The sequence below is a fragment of the Anolis sagrei genome, chromosome 4, assembly GCF_037176765.1.
Source record: "Anolis sagrei isolate rAnoSag1 chromosome 4, rAnoSag1.mat, whole genome shotgun sequence".
Classification (NCBI taxonomy): Eukaryota; Metazoa; Chordata; class Lepidosauria; order Squamata; family Dactyloidae; genus Anolis; species Anolis sagrei.
Window position 1 is genome coordinate 143,849,915 of NC_090024.1, and position 14,246 is coordinate 143,864,160.

The 14,246-nt window shown below is 37.4% G+C and overlaps 1 protein-coding gene across 1 annotated transcript in view; it reads left to right on the plus strand.

Moving 5' to 3' along the window:
* The window catches only part of COL11A1 (collagen type XI alpha 1 chain), a 299,114-nt gene that overhangs the window by 90,639 nt on the left and 194,229 nt on the right, over positions 1-14,246 (plus strand). Inside the window, exons 6-7 of the mRNA XM_060774023.2 lie at positions 12,024-12,149; positions 12,777-12,884. Coding sequence (XP_060630006.2) covers positions 12,024-12,149; positions 12,777-12,884 — 234 coding nt within the window. The remainder of the gene's footprint in view (positions 1-12,023; positions 12,150-12,776; positions 12,885-14,246) is intronic.

Consider the following 14,246-nt stretch of genomic DNA (forward strand, 5'->3'; position numbering starts at 1 on the left):
CTTCAGGCAAAGTTTTCCATGATCACAGACTCTGTTCATTTTTTTCTATAGTCCCAGCCACACTGATAGGTTCCGGATATCGGCACAGTTGATTTCCTTTATACACAATTAATGATGAATAAATGATTCTTGGCTTGGTTTATAAGTTCAGGTCGCCTTGACAAAATTGCATCTTCAGGCTTGAATTTCTAGTGTGTGTGCATTGATGATGTCACATGTTTGCCATATACCCAAGATTTTTTCATCTTATAGTACACAAGGTGTAATGGAGAATCATGTGGAATCTTTACTTCCTCCTTTACCACCAATCCCATCACGAAGCAAAAGAGAGTTTTAGATCTAGATAGAGAAGCAGCAGCAATGTCATATATTTTTGCAAGATATAGTCAGGAGAACTTATTGGTCCAGATAGAAAATACACTGATCAGAGAGAGGGCTGCTTGGTTGTGTGTGGCCTGTTCACAGTATTTGCAGGAAACATTACATGACAACTGCAGTTTTGGCACAAAAACTATATATGTTCCACATATAGCTTGATTTGGTAGGGCAAAATTGGCTTCAGTGTTATGCAGGATGTTGGGAAACAAATTGACGTCCTTTATGTAGAATTATGCATACTAATTTGTCTCCTCAGATGCTCTCCAAAGTTACAGATATTGTCTTTTTACCAGCAATAAATATGACTAATTTGCTAGTGTGGTCTACTTAATGTTTCTATGTGAAACTGGAGAGATTAAAACTATCTTGTCTTCTCCTCCAGGCAACAAAGTGTCCTGGGACAGACCTATTTGTAGTACTCCATCAGACAGGTGGATTGGGCCTATACCATACTTTCAAGAGGGAAAGGAAAAGAAATCCCTTATCTTTTCCACCCCTATCACCACCAATAAGATTCCCTGTAGAATTCCTGTTATATGTGTTTATCTTTACAATATATGTTGAGAAAGCCATACAACTTGAATTAATTAATTGATAGGGGAAAGCTTTCTGAGAACTGAGTGAGTGGCATATAGATCCAATTGATCAAGAAAAACAATCACCTTACACACTTTTAAGAAGCTGAAGAGCAAATTTTGACAAACAATTGAAGAGGTGGCAGATCTTCATTGGGACTTTATCTTTGGGAGCTGGGTAAGGAATTTTACTCCCTATAACCTTTTCCTCAAATGTCTAGCTTTGAGTCCCCCTCGGGGTGAGAAAAGCATTATACAATAAATTAAAAAAAGCATTATAAATAAATAAAATAAATAGCATTGCTGAGTGAGACATTGAAACCCCAGAATTCTTGTATTGTCTATATTCACATTCCCTTGGTAACTTTGCCTACACTTTTTCATCAAATGCCTAAATTGTACTGCTAAAGTGAAGTTTTAAGTTACTTCAATGCAAATCATTTGGGGACATTTGGGGAAATTTCATGGCTAGCAGGGTTCTTATTTGAGCAGCAATTTCCTACTCCCCTCCTCCCCAGTAGCTACAATCCCATTCATTCTGGAGGACAGGAGTTAGGGAATCCTTCCAACTAACTACCTCATCACACTTACCAAAACAAGCATCCTAGGATGCTTTGAGCCCTCTTTGGGGACAGAGTCCCATGTTAGCCACCACACAGCATAGCGTGACTTTTGTCAGAGACTCTGCCCCTAACCTGGGTAGAAGTGTCCTTGAATGCTTCCCTCCAAACATGGGAATGGCATTTGGGCAACACTCCCCCTCCCATGTGATTGGGGAAGTGTCACTGTGCCTGCTGTTTTGCGACATTTTCTGGTGGAATGGCACCTGGGGTGGGGGCTTCCCCCATGTGATAATGTCAAAAATGTGCCTCTGTATAAAATGATATTATTTAAAAATCACTGCATTAGAAATCAGGGATAAAAAATAACTTTTACATACTACTGATACTTTATAGTTATTATAATTACCTTTTTGTACGAGAATAGAAATGAATCTCTATCTGCAAATGTACCATCCAGCAATATACCTATATCTGCCGATATACAGTCCAGCAAGACAATTTACATAAAATTCTGAGCCTCAGAAAATATCTATATAACATTTTAGAAGGTTTCTGTAAATTGTGGTCAGATATGAGACAACTTAATCCTTGCAATATGTGCTTCCCATCTCTTTACTTCCCTAAACAGTGGGATGCTTTCGATGGGATCATTTCTCTTCTTTCTGGACTCAGGAACACCAGAGAACATAGTGTTCTTATTTAAAAGAAAAAAAGAAAAGAAAGAGAAAACTAATGGGGGAAATAGTTAAGCTAGAAGTGACAAGCCAGGATAGATTTGGAGGCAATCCCTAGCTGACATCACTACAGGTCTTAGAATTTAGAAAACCTAGTATAAACCAACAGCTTCATGCCTTTTTAAGCAAGAGAATAGAGAGGTGAAAACTGCTTGATGTCTTGTTTATTTCTTTAAACAAAATCCTAATCATCTTGTCAGGATAGTTTCAAAGAGATTGTGCATGACCAGAGACAGATCTTAATTTTAGTCCCTTTTCTTCCACAGCAAACTTATTTCCTTGTAAACAGCTGCATACTGTGGAATCAGGAGCTGTCTGCCTGAGCCTTTCAAAGACCCTTCCTTTAACTATAAATCACAGAATTCCATAAGATGTTTTTGTGACTATTAAAATGGAATCATATCATTATGCAGGCAGTTTCCAAGTTAGGAACAAGATAGGTTTCATGGGTTTGTTCTTAAGTTGAATGTATATGTAAGAAGAAACAAGTATATTTTAAGTGCAACTCAATGTATCATCTATCTATCTATCTATCTATCATCTATCTACCTAAGCTTTGGATAGCAAAGGGAATTGCTAACATGATAACTCTTTCAGGAGTGAATTTCTCTTCTTTATAGTTTTAGTAATGTAAAAGCAGAATCATTAATTTGACCCATATTTCCTTCCTTAAGAAAAAGGGAACCAGTTTTTAAAAAGGTCTTTAGCCTTATCTGCCAACGACTGTTGGTACTTCACCGAACAACAATTACCAGGATTCCATAGCATTGAGCCATGGCAGTCAAATTGCATCAAATCTACAGTGTAGATGCAGCTGACATTCTGGATTTGTACACATAAAGATACCTTGATTCTCATTGGTCACACAGTTGCACAGAGTCCTTGTATCTTTTAATACAATGCATTCAGGGCCGTAGCCAGAAAAAAAATTCGGGGAGGGTTGACAATTTCGGCGGGGGAGGGGGGGTTGAAAATTTTGGGGAGGGGGTTTGAAAATTTCGGGGAGGGTTGACAATTTCGGGGGGGGGGGGGTTGAAACCTGCCTCCTAGCTCATGCTGAAGCAAAGAGCACAGCAGGGGGCAGAGCAGCCTTCAATAGCCTGCAGCTCCACCCCTGTCAACCACCTCCACCAAGTCTGGCCTCCTTAATGAGAGCATTCAACACACACACACCCAACTTGGTTGCTTCACTACATCAGCTATTGCTGCAAGTAATGACAGTGTGAATAAATTGTCAATATTTGCCTGAGATAGTGCTTGCAGTTCTGGAGGGACTCTTAATTTTTTGCATCGCATAGACTTAGCAGCATGGGGATTTGGTTAACCAGTTAAAATTCATGAGTAAACCAGGTTTTTTAAAAAAATCTGAAACATTTCGGGGGGGGGGGGTTGAACCCCTAAAACCACCCCCTCGCTACAGGCCTGAATGCATTAGCCTGTGAATTGCTTCCTTATGGGGAACCTGTATCACAAACCCTTATGATAAATAATTATGAATGAGGGTATGGCAACAAGGATTGGAATAACCATTATTACAGGAGTATGTGGTGTAAAATGTATAATAGTCTCCATTTCTGTTATTTTGTGAATTCAGGACACGGGGAAATCATGACTTGTTAAATTATTCCCATTGGAACCATAGCCTAGTGTTTTGCTATGTATATCTAAAACCAAAATAGTAGCCATTGGATCCTATTGGACATCCCTTTAAGTGTGATAGTCTTGATGTTATATCAATAAAGCCTGCACTGTTCTAAATAGGCTCTCCGTAAATTAATGATTGCATAGAATGGAAGGAAAGTTGCAGCCAGGTTTCACGTGTATTTCTGTCTCATGAAGACAATGAAAAACCAAATGCAGCCTTTAAAAAATAAAATAAAAGTGACCTTAAACTTTATTGAAATGTCAAAAGTAACATCCTAGAAGAGCTGAAATATTTTCCAGTTCACTGTGCATGATGCAAGGCAGCCTTCTGAATACCCTCACTTTTTATGCGTGCCTTTGCTGGTTCTCATTCATGAATGACTGGCTTTTCAAACTGTGCCTCTGGCAATACTTAGCATAAATATCAATTTACTCACTGTGTGCCTTTTTTATTTCTAACATACTTGGCAATGATTTTTGATTCAGTCAATGTTTCTGTTTGTTTTGTGGTCTCCTAAGAACTTTTTCTAACCTGCCCTTAGCAATTTTATTAGCCACAAGATTGGCAGAGTCCATAGCAGTCACTAATTCTGCTGTCAGACAGATCCTACCATTGTTAATATAAATATGATTAAAATGTATACAGTTCTATTTTAAATGCTGAGTAACTGCTGATCTAAGTATTGTGCTATAACGCAATGTTACAGTGTATGCTTTGCATGCAAAAGATTCTAGCTTCCATTCCCTGACTTCTACAGGTTGTCACTTGATACCATGCAGAGCTGCTGTGTCCATAGAGAGTTACTTGTGGCATACTGGGATGAACGGATAAATTGTTTCAACTGGTACAAGATGTTTTCAAAGTGCTACATGATAGAAATGGCTTGTGCAATAAATGCAAGACCAACTATGTGGTTCCTTCTACACTGTCATAAATCCAGATTATCTACTTTGAACTGAATTATATGGCAGTACAGAGTTAAAAATCTGTTCAAAACAGATAATCTGGATTATCTGAATTGAGAATCTGTCTCATATGGCAGTGTAGAAGGGGCCTGAATGAACCACATCTCAATAACCAGATGCTCTCCATGTCTGTGATTCGTGTAATATAGCCTGGTAAGTCTCTTCCCAACTCTTGTAGATCTCAAACAGGTCCTAAAACTTTCTTAAAGCCCCTGATCGGTTTCCATAAGAATGTAAATTTTAGCATGTCCGATCACTGGGTCATCTAGCTCAATATGGTCAACTAATCTGAGGCTGCTTCTACATAGCCACATCAAGTTCCACTCTGAAGAGTCTCCACACACCCCAGGAACTATGAAAAAGCTCCTGTGACAGCCACAAAGCTCCCCTCGTGCCAAATCAATTCAGCAAAACATTTTTTACCTGGTTTGTTGGAGGAGTTTCCAAAAGACTTCACAACCTCTGAGGATGCCTGCCACAAATGCAGGTGAAAGGTCAGGAGAGAATGCTTCTAGAACATGGCCATACAGACCGAAAAACCTACAACAACCCACTGATTCCAGCCATTAAAGCCTTCAACAATGCATTTTTTACTCTGTTTGGAGAAATGCACTGAACTGTAGCAGCACATCAGATGAAAATCATCAATTAAGCTCATCTTCCAAGTTAAAAACAGAAAGCGGAAAGTGATTTTTTCTTGGGAAGGATGGGAAAAGATGTTTGCTTACTTTTTTGAGATTGCCATAGCTGGCTTCTTTATCTGATTTTTCCAGAGGTGGTGCTATTTACATGAGTCCTGCACATGTTCCTCCCAATTGCTGTTTTGCAGCATACATACACTGATAATCTGCAGTGGATTTTATCCCTAATTTTGGACTGTCTTCTCACTTTTTAAAACACATCCCCCTGGATTTTACAGCATGTATAGATGGGACTTGATGGGCAAAAGCTTTCTAGGGCCTTTTTTGGTCCCATCTGAAGATGCCAGTGATTGATCATGGATGCTTTTGTATGCAAAGGATGTTCTCTATTCTTGCACTATGAATCTTTCCTTCTGCCTGCTTAGTGCTGTTTGAACTTGGTGGCTCATGTGTTCATGAAACATCATGAGTTAAGTCATTATTATTATCAGCCTCTGAGATTATGTGTAGTTTGATTCATGACGCATCATCCACACTCTTAGCTCCTGCATTACAGAAGCACTGGGAATGACTAAAATTAAGGATTCTCCCTCTGGATCAATTCATGTATATTTTTCAAACTCTAAAGAATGAGTCCTTGAGGCCAGTGAGTTTTTCTCCATCCCTTTCTCACACATGCCAGCCATATTTATCAAAAATTAGACCATCAACTGCAGGGATGACAGTAGCCAAATTAGTGCAGCAGAAAGGCAGCAGAATTGTTGTGGATAATTAAAAGCATATGCAAATCCAACCATTGGAATGCTCTCGATCTGTCTCATCCCTTTTAAATGGTTTCCTGCCTCACCTTCCATCATAACATGATTGTACTAAATTCAATGCAGTTTTCGGCAGCGACAAATTTTTCATTCATTTCTTGTTTGTTTCCCCAAAGAAGCCCATGAATGCTTGCAATTGAGCCTTCTTGGCTGACTTGCAAGAGGAGAGAGACACTGAGGTGTTACATTCCTTTGCAGACACAACCTATTTGTTCTCTATCAATAGAGCTTTCACAGGGGCAGAGGTAGAAAAGAAACGTTTGCAAAAGTTGCACTTTTATAATAGTAAGAAAATGGCTTTCAGGGAAATGCTGCCATGTCTTCTTTTAGACATGCATATTTTAATTTTAGTAAGGAGCACTGAAGATTTGAGAAAGCTATTTTATGATTTCATTTGAGACTGCTAGCTCCTGAACTCATTGGAATTCTAGTTGTCATCTGACTGGCTTTTAATAAGTTTTGGCCAGTTTTCATAATGCCCAGAGACCATGTACTTTTTTGGCCTACTCCGTAAAAAGGTGGGAACTCTGCATCAATCTTTGTTAGGGCTTTTGTATAAACCAGCCTTTAAGGATTACTCAGTTCAGATCATTTACTACCTTTTTCACCAACACTGTGATGGTCACCATGTTATAACTGCAAAGGCCCAGCCTTTATTGTGTACTAATAATGTGCCAGATTGCGTTCATTTGCTCACTTTTCTCATCAATGAGACAGTTCTGACGTTTCAATGAGATATTCCATATAGATTTGACAACTTCTATAGCTTCTTCCAAGTTTGTATTTAAATTAAGAAAGGACTCACAAGCCAGTGACACCACTGCTACTACCTGGCAGTGGCTTTGGTTCTCCTATACAAAGAGATCCTTGTATCGGTAGTTATCATTAACTCATCAGGAACCAGGAAAGATGTAGTGTCTACTGCCAGGAAAGTAACCTAAGGAACTCAAAAACTAAGTGAACCCAGTTTCTCAATCGGTGTGGTTTCTAGGACATTTTCATCTACCTGTTTAGCAGCATACAGTATGTAAGAATGGATGTAAGAATGTTGCCTTAATGTGTAAGGAAGAACACGAGGTGTTTTATGGGTTAAGCATCTCTTATCCAGAATTCTGAAATCCAAAATACGCCAAAATTCAGAGTTGTCCAACTAGGTGAACGAGATACCTTTGCTTTCTGATGGCTCACTGTACACAACCTTGGTTTCTTGCACAAAATAATTGAAACTATTGTATAAAATTACATTCAAGCTATGTGTGTAGGATGAATATGAAATCTAATTTCGAAGCCGCCCTGAGTCCCCTCTTCGGGGGTAGAGAAGGATGGGGTATAAAGGTTTGAAATAAATAAGAAATAAATAAATAAATTATGTGCTTAGACATGGCTCCTTTAGTCACGATATCTTGTTATGTGTGTATATGCAAATACAGAAATTCCAAACACCAAGAAAACTCTAAATCCAAAACACTTCTGAACCCAAGCATTTTGGATAAGGGATACTGAACTTGTCACCCTACTTACTGCCACCTTCCTAGGTACAGTTTTGAAGGAATCTGATGTACAGAGCCACTTTTACTCTTGAAAACTCTCCTGTTAAGTAGAAACCTAAACATGTGGAACTCCAACTAAAATAGAGAGTGTTCATTGTTATCCACCATTCGTGCACAGGAGAGTGAAATTGGAAATGAAGGGATATGGCAAGCATGCATTTATCTTCTCTACTTGATACAACATTTTGAGCACCTGAAAAAGACTCAGATATGTGGCTTCTATGATTCTTGGAAACAGGAAGGGACGAAAATAGTGGCTGAGAGGAATCTAATGATCAGGATTTAGGTTTCATCTAGTGTAGTTTCTACACCTCATTGTATTTTGATTATCATAATTATAATTACAAATAGAGGTTAGGAGAAGGTTTTTGTGCATCACTCATGCATGAGAGTGCTCTATGCTTTCTATTTAAAGGGAATTCTCTATGCAGAAGAGATTAGAAAGAATGAGTGAGACTGTTTTATTTGCATTTACTGAATCTGAATCCTAAAAAATATCCTCAGAATTATATGAAAGTGTGAATGCTAGTATGAAAGACCAATGGTGGGTCTTTTCGCCTTCCTTGTGTTTTTTTAGTAACAAATACATGGGATTCTATTCTCCCCCTTTATAAATTCTGCGCATACCAGCTATTTTCTAGATAATTGGGCTTTTATTACAGCTTGTTTATGTTTGCATAAGGATGAAAAGATGTTCACCATCTTTAATTAAACCATGCTGATATTGAATAAGATTTACAATAAGACTGAATGCCAGTATTAAGTACTTTTTTTAAACAAGGCAGACATTGCCAATATTTATAATAATTTTCTACCTGTAAACCTACTCAAGTTGCATCTAATTATTAAATATGAAGATTAATAATTAAGTTTGAGGGGGAAAGGGATTTTTCCTTTAATAACAATGTGCCCTGTTAAATCTGGATTACTTATTGAAATGAGATCTTTTTGCTTGTTTTTTTTAAATGAAAAGGTTTATATACAGTTTTTGCATCAAATGGAAAGATATAGATATAGATAGATAGCTAGATAGATAGATAGATAGATAGATAGGAGCTGTGGAATCATTATGTTTTGGGATAACAGCTCCCAGGTTTGTACATGAGAACTGTAGTTCAAAACTTTAACATTTGCACGATATTCACATCAAACATAAACTCACCCATTCTTGAACAATGGTTTCTTTCATAGAATTCAGTGAGCAGTCTGAATCCAAAGGTTAGTCACAACTAAAGTACATCCATTGAAACAGCGGAACTTACATAAATGTTGACTTACCTAGTTCTGAATTATTCAAGGAGTTTACTCTAGTTGAAGGTAACCATTGGATTTGAGCCCTAGAATTCTCTAATGTGGAAATTCCATTATATACAAGTTTAGTCAAGCTTTGAGAACTAGTGGGGAATTTATCAAGAGAGGAGAAACTGTTGAAGTTCACATTCCAGAAATAGGCATGACAGAATTAGACATTTATGTGGCTGGAGCCAAAAATGGCTGGAGTTTCCAAAATGGTTGGAAGTCCATGCCAAATGAGGCTGTGGTCTTTTGGTCACAGATTTCACACACCTGTGTTATGTCCTCAGATTGTGCACCATTTGCAATTCCTTATCAGTGACTGACACTTTTTGCATCACCTTCATTTATTACTATGTCTAGGTTATTTTATTGGGTGTGGAAACTTGGGAAGTAATTCATCACAGCGTAACACTGCAAATCATTCTTTGTAATACATGGAAAGAGGTGGCTGCCCATAAGCAAATGCAATTTTTTTTGTAGTTCAGTGTTCTAGAGCCAGGTATTTACATAAATATCTGCATGACAGTATAATTCACAACTGGAAGCACACAAAATATTGGAAAATTTTGTTCCATAATTAGTAAAAAACAAAACAAAAACAAAACATGATCACAGTAGTTGCTTGAGTCGTATTTAGGGATGGGTGGCTTCCTAAAATACACAACTGTATGAAAAAATGCAATTAAAATATGAATGTGCAGAATGTGAAGCCAACAAATTTATCTGTTCTTTGATTGCTGTTCCCCACATCATGAGATGATTTTGAATGAGCAGGCAAGTACATCATTTGTGATTATTACTTGCAAACAAAAAACAACAACAGAACAAAAAAAGAAAATGCAGATTAAACAATTTGAGTGTTAGGCTGTGTAAAAACCTTGTTGCAAAAAGTAAATCTGAGTCAGATTATAATTACTAGTCCCTGCTAAATCAAATCCTTGACTACTAACTGAATCTTAGCATGATACTATTACAAATCTCATTGAGTCCATTGAGCAATTGAATTTGAGATTTGGCCTCAAATTCCAACAGGAAGCTACATTAAATATTCAGCTTCTGGGGGCGGGGGAGGGGGGAGCTGCCATCTGTTGTGTTTCTTCCTTTCTCTTTGATGTTTGGCATGACTTTCTTATGTGAGGCTGTTACAGTGCTGTTTATTCCTTGCCCTCCATTCCATACCACTGTTGTTCTGACAAGGATGGAAAATGACAACACTGCAGTATTGCAATCCAAGCTACATTGTACTTGTACTTGTAAAAGTGATGGGAAGGATGAGAACAAAACGGCTGCTCTTTTTGCACTTGTCCGTGTGAGAGAGTACTTGGTATCTTAACTTGCCAATGTTTGCATGCAGAGGGTTTATTATGTGTGGAAGAATGCAAAATAGAACCTCCTGCTTCCATTTCTCTTTCAGTTAACTTTACTAACTTATTGGGCCTAATTTAAAAGTTATCTGAGGAAAGAAAATGAAATTAGTCACCTTTGATTTTTGCACTGGTTTCACCAGATTAGCTCTTCTATGTTCCATGTTGGCATATTACTACTGCATACATACTGACTGGGATTCCATTTTAAATATGTTGATGCATTTGTATAATTTCATACCTGGGTGATTTTTTCTAGTGTTTTGTATGCCTAACATTATTTTATTGATCTTTGATAAATGGAAGATCAATAAAATACAATGAAAGAGGGATGAACTGAAAGAAATTTTGCACAACAATTTGCTTTCAGATTCAGTCAAGAAAACTTTCCTTTTAATTGACAACATTAAAGAAATCTAAGGTGAAGCATTTCAATCCATGTGTTTTATACTGGGTGACCCAAAAGTCACAATGCATAAGAAAAATTAACAGACTCATTATATTTTATATGTCATTATATATTTAGTTCCATATATATGCACAATCTACCAGACTACACTTAAAACAAGATTTGAGGTGACATCTTCCTTATCTTTGAGCCATCAATACCAATGGATACATGTAGACTTGCATAACAACAGAGATTTTGGAACATGTTCGCCATGAGTGGAGGAGAATACTTCATGTGTGTGTGTGTGCGTGTGCGTGTGTGTGTAAAAAGAGATGACCAACATGTAGAGTAAAGTAAAGGTAAAGGTTTTCCCCTGATATGAAGTCCAGTCGTGTCCAACTCTGGGGGGTGATGCTCATCTCCATTTCTAAACTGAAGAGCTGGCATTGTCCATAGACACCTCCAAGGTCATGTGGCCAGCATGACTGCATGGAGCACTGTTACCTTCCCTCCAGAGCGGTGCCTATTGATCTACTCACATTTGCATGCTTTCATACTGCTAAGTTAGCAGAAGCTGGGGCTGACAGCAGAAGCTCACGCTGCTCCCAGGATTAAAACCTGCAACTTTTCGGTCAACAAACTCAGTAGCTCAGCACTTTAACCCACTGCGCCACCGGGGGCTCCTTATGTAGAGTATACTTTGTAAAGATTTCATTAAAACTGTAATGAATATTTGGTAAATAAAGATACATTTAGCTACAATTTCCCATTTTCCCTGTGTATGGCAACTTTTGGGACACCCAGTATATAATATCTAATCATTAAAATATCTGCTGATTACAAACCATGACAAAAGAACCTCAGTTTTCCTTCTCTTGTTTTCATAAAAAGCTGACTTTAATCAGCTTACTTTTGTCATTTTATATAAATTTGAAAGAAAGAAAAAAGAATATAAGGAAATGTTACTAATAGAACGAGTGCTTTCATTACCTTAACTTTTTCTTCCAAGTGAGAAAAAGTTAAGAAAGAGCTTTCCATGATTTCTAATATAGTTTGCTGCTACTAACATAGCAATGCTTGGTATTTTTCCTTTTGCAATTTAGTACGCAACGGAAGATTTAATCGAATATGACTATGACTATGGGGATCCAGATTATAGAGATTATAAAGACCTTGACACTGTAACAGAGGGACCCCCACTATACGAAGAGACAGTAGCACAGACTGAGGTAACAGCATGTAGTCTGTATGTTGTCTGACGTCCCTCTCATCTATCATGCTGTTTTGTCATATGGTGTCTTATGTTAATCATGCTTTCCATACTTTTTCTCTTCCCTCCTTTTCTGTTTGTCTGTGAAACTCTTTTTAATCCCACAGCAGCAGGCTGGAAGATGGACAGCAATACATTGCTTTATTTTCACTCTCTCTTTTTTGGCTTTTCTTACTTTGCTTCCTTTCATGCCTTCCTCATATCCCCTTTCACTTATTTATGTTTCCCATTCCATCTTTCACCACCTTTTTTCAGAAAAAGAACAAAGCCCCAAAGAAGAAGAGGACAGTGGCCGCTAACTCAAAGACCAACCCCCAAAAGTTCACACTCAAAAAAACTGAAACATATTCATCCAAGAAGAAGAAAAACTATCAAGCTGCAGCACAAGGCAAAACAGGGGTAAAAGTAGCCACAAAACGATCAAGATCTTTCCTAGACCAAACCTGGAAGATCTCTGATGATGAGAAATATGTAGCTCTAACCCCTAGTAGTTGAATACATGAATAACCCAATTAAATGGAGATTCCTTCTGAATGTCTTCCTTTGACCTTTTGTGGGTAAATTCGTGCTTTTTCTTTCCTGTCAGGCCAATATTGTTGATGAATATCATGAATACAGTGTGGCTGAAACTGACTATGGAACCTCTGAACGCTACCAGACTGTATCTCCTAGCCAAACAACGGGACCAAATGAGGTAATGAGCAATGGAAAAATATACAGGCAAGCATATTTCAAAGATCTTAAGATAATAACAAGTTGTTGCCAAGTCTTAAGGAGTTGAGTTTCTCTCATTGCATTTAGGCCTCTGCAGTTAAAACCATTCGGTATCCTATTCCTGGAATCTGAGATTTGAGATGCAACTTCAAGTGATTGATATTTTTAATGGATATTCAGTCATATATTTTGCAGCTCAAATATGTAGTGAGATAATGCACATGTTTGTGGTTTCCCTGTAGTGTGGGGATGTCAGATATGTTTACTTTCAGTAAACATTTAAGGAAGGAAGAACAAAGTCTCAGAGATCCCTTAATTAATGGCACATAATGTAGTGTCTAGATGATGACTGAAGATAGAGAACAGTCACAATGAACTTTGAAGAGATGTCTTTAAGTTGATCCTGCATATCCTATCCTACTGATATTGCTTTTAAATATATAATCTAAACCCCAAAGCACTAATGTAGATACAGTCTTGTACAGCAATGTGCACTTTGTCCCAGACAATGACCATGATGTATCTACATTACAATGTGAATGGTAGCATACACCTCATTCATATCATCAGATGAATGGGGATTATTGAAATGCATGCATTAGTTACATCTGGATGCACAGCACAATAAAGAAGAGCATCCAGGTATGTATCCATTCACTCTTGATTTGTGCACATAGTTCCAAGTCCACTATAGGTAACCATACATAAAACCTGCTTTCAGGTGTTCATCTATTTAAACATTGAATCACTCGGGAGATGCTAGCGGGGTACAAATAAAGTTATAATAATCTATTGTACAGGATTGGGATGTTTGCATCTCAATACTTAGTGTACAGAATCAAATTGTATCTGTAAGACGTATGTAACTCTCAGATTCATCTTTTCATGAAAAAGATTGAGAACTACTCAACATTTCTTGTGTCTTAACAAATCTATTAATTGTCATGTGTGTAGTCAACTGACATTTATGAATGTGGGCTTTTTGTTTCATAAATATTGACATGCTGAAATGAGTTCTTAAGCTTTGATTTTCAGAGTTTGCATTACATTAAAGGCATATTTATTTTACAGACTCTCTTGTAATTACATATTTCAACTATGCAATGAAAATAATAAAAATGTGAAAGACTACTGGAAATCACATTAAAATTAATGCAAAACTGAAAACTACTTATTATTATGATTGTTTTTCAAAAACAAGAGTTGTCTCATATTTCCTACTTTTATATGGTTTCCATTTATTGTTCATAAGGGTCCACACAAAAGACACTTTTAATAGGCCACTTCCCTTCCAAAACTTGCCTTTCATTTTGTCACAATAAAAACTAGTTCCCTCTAAAAT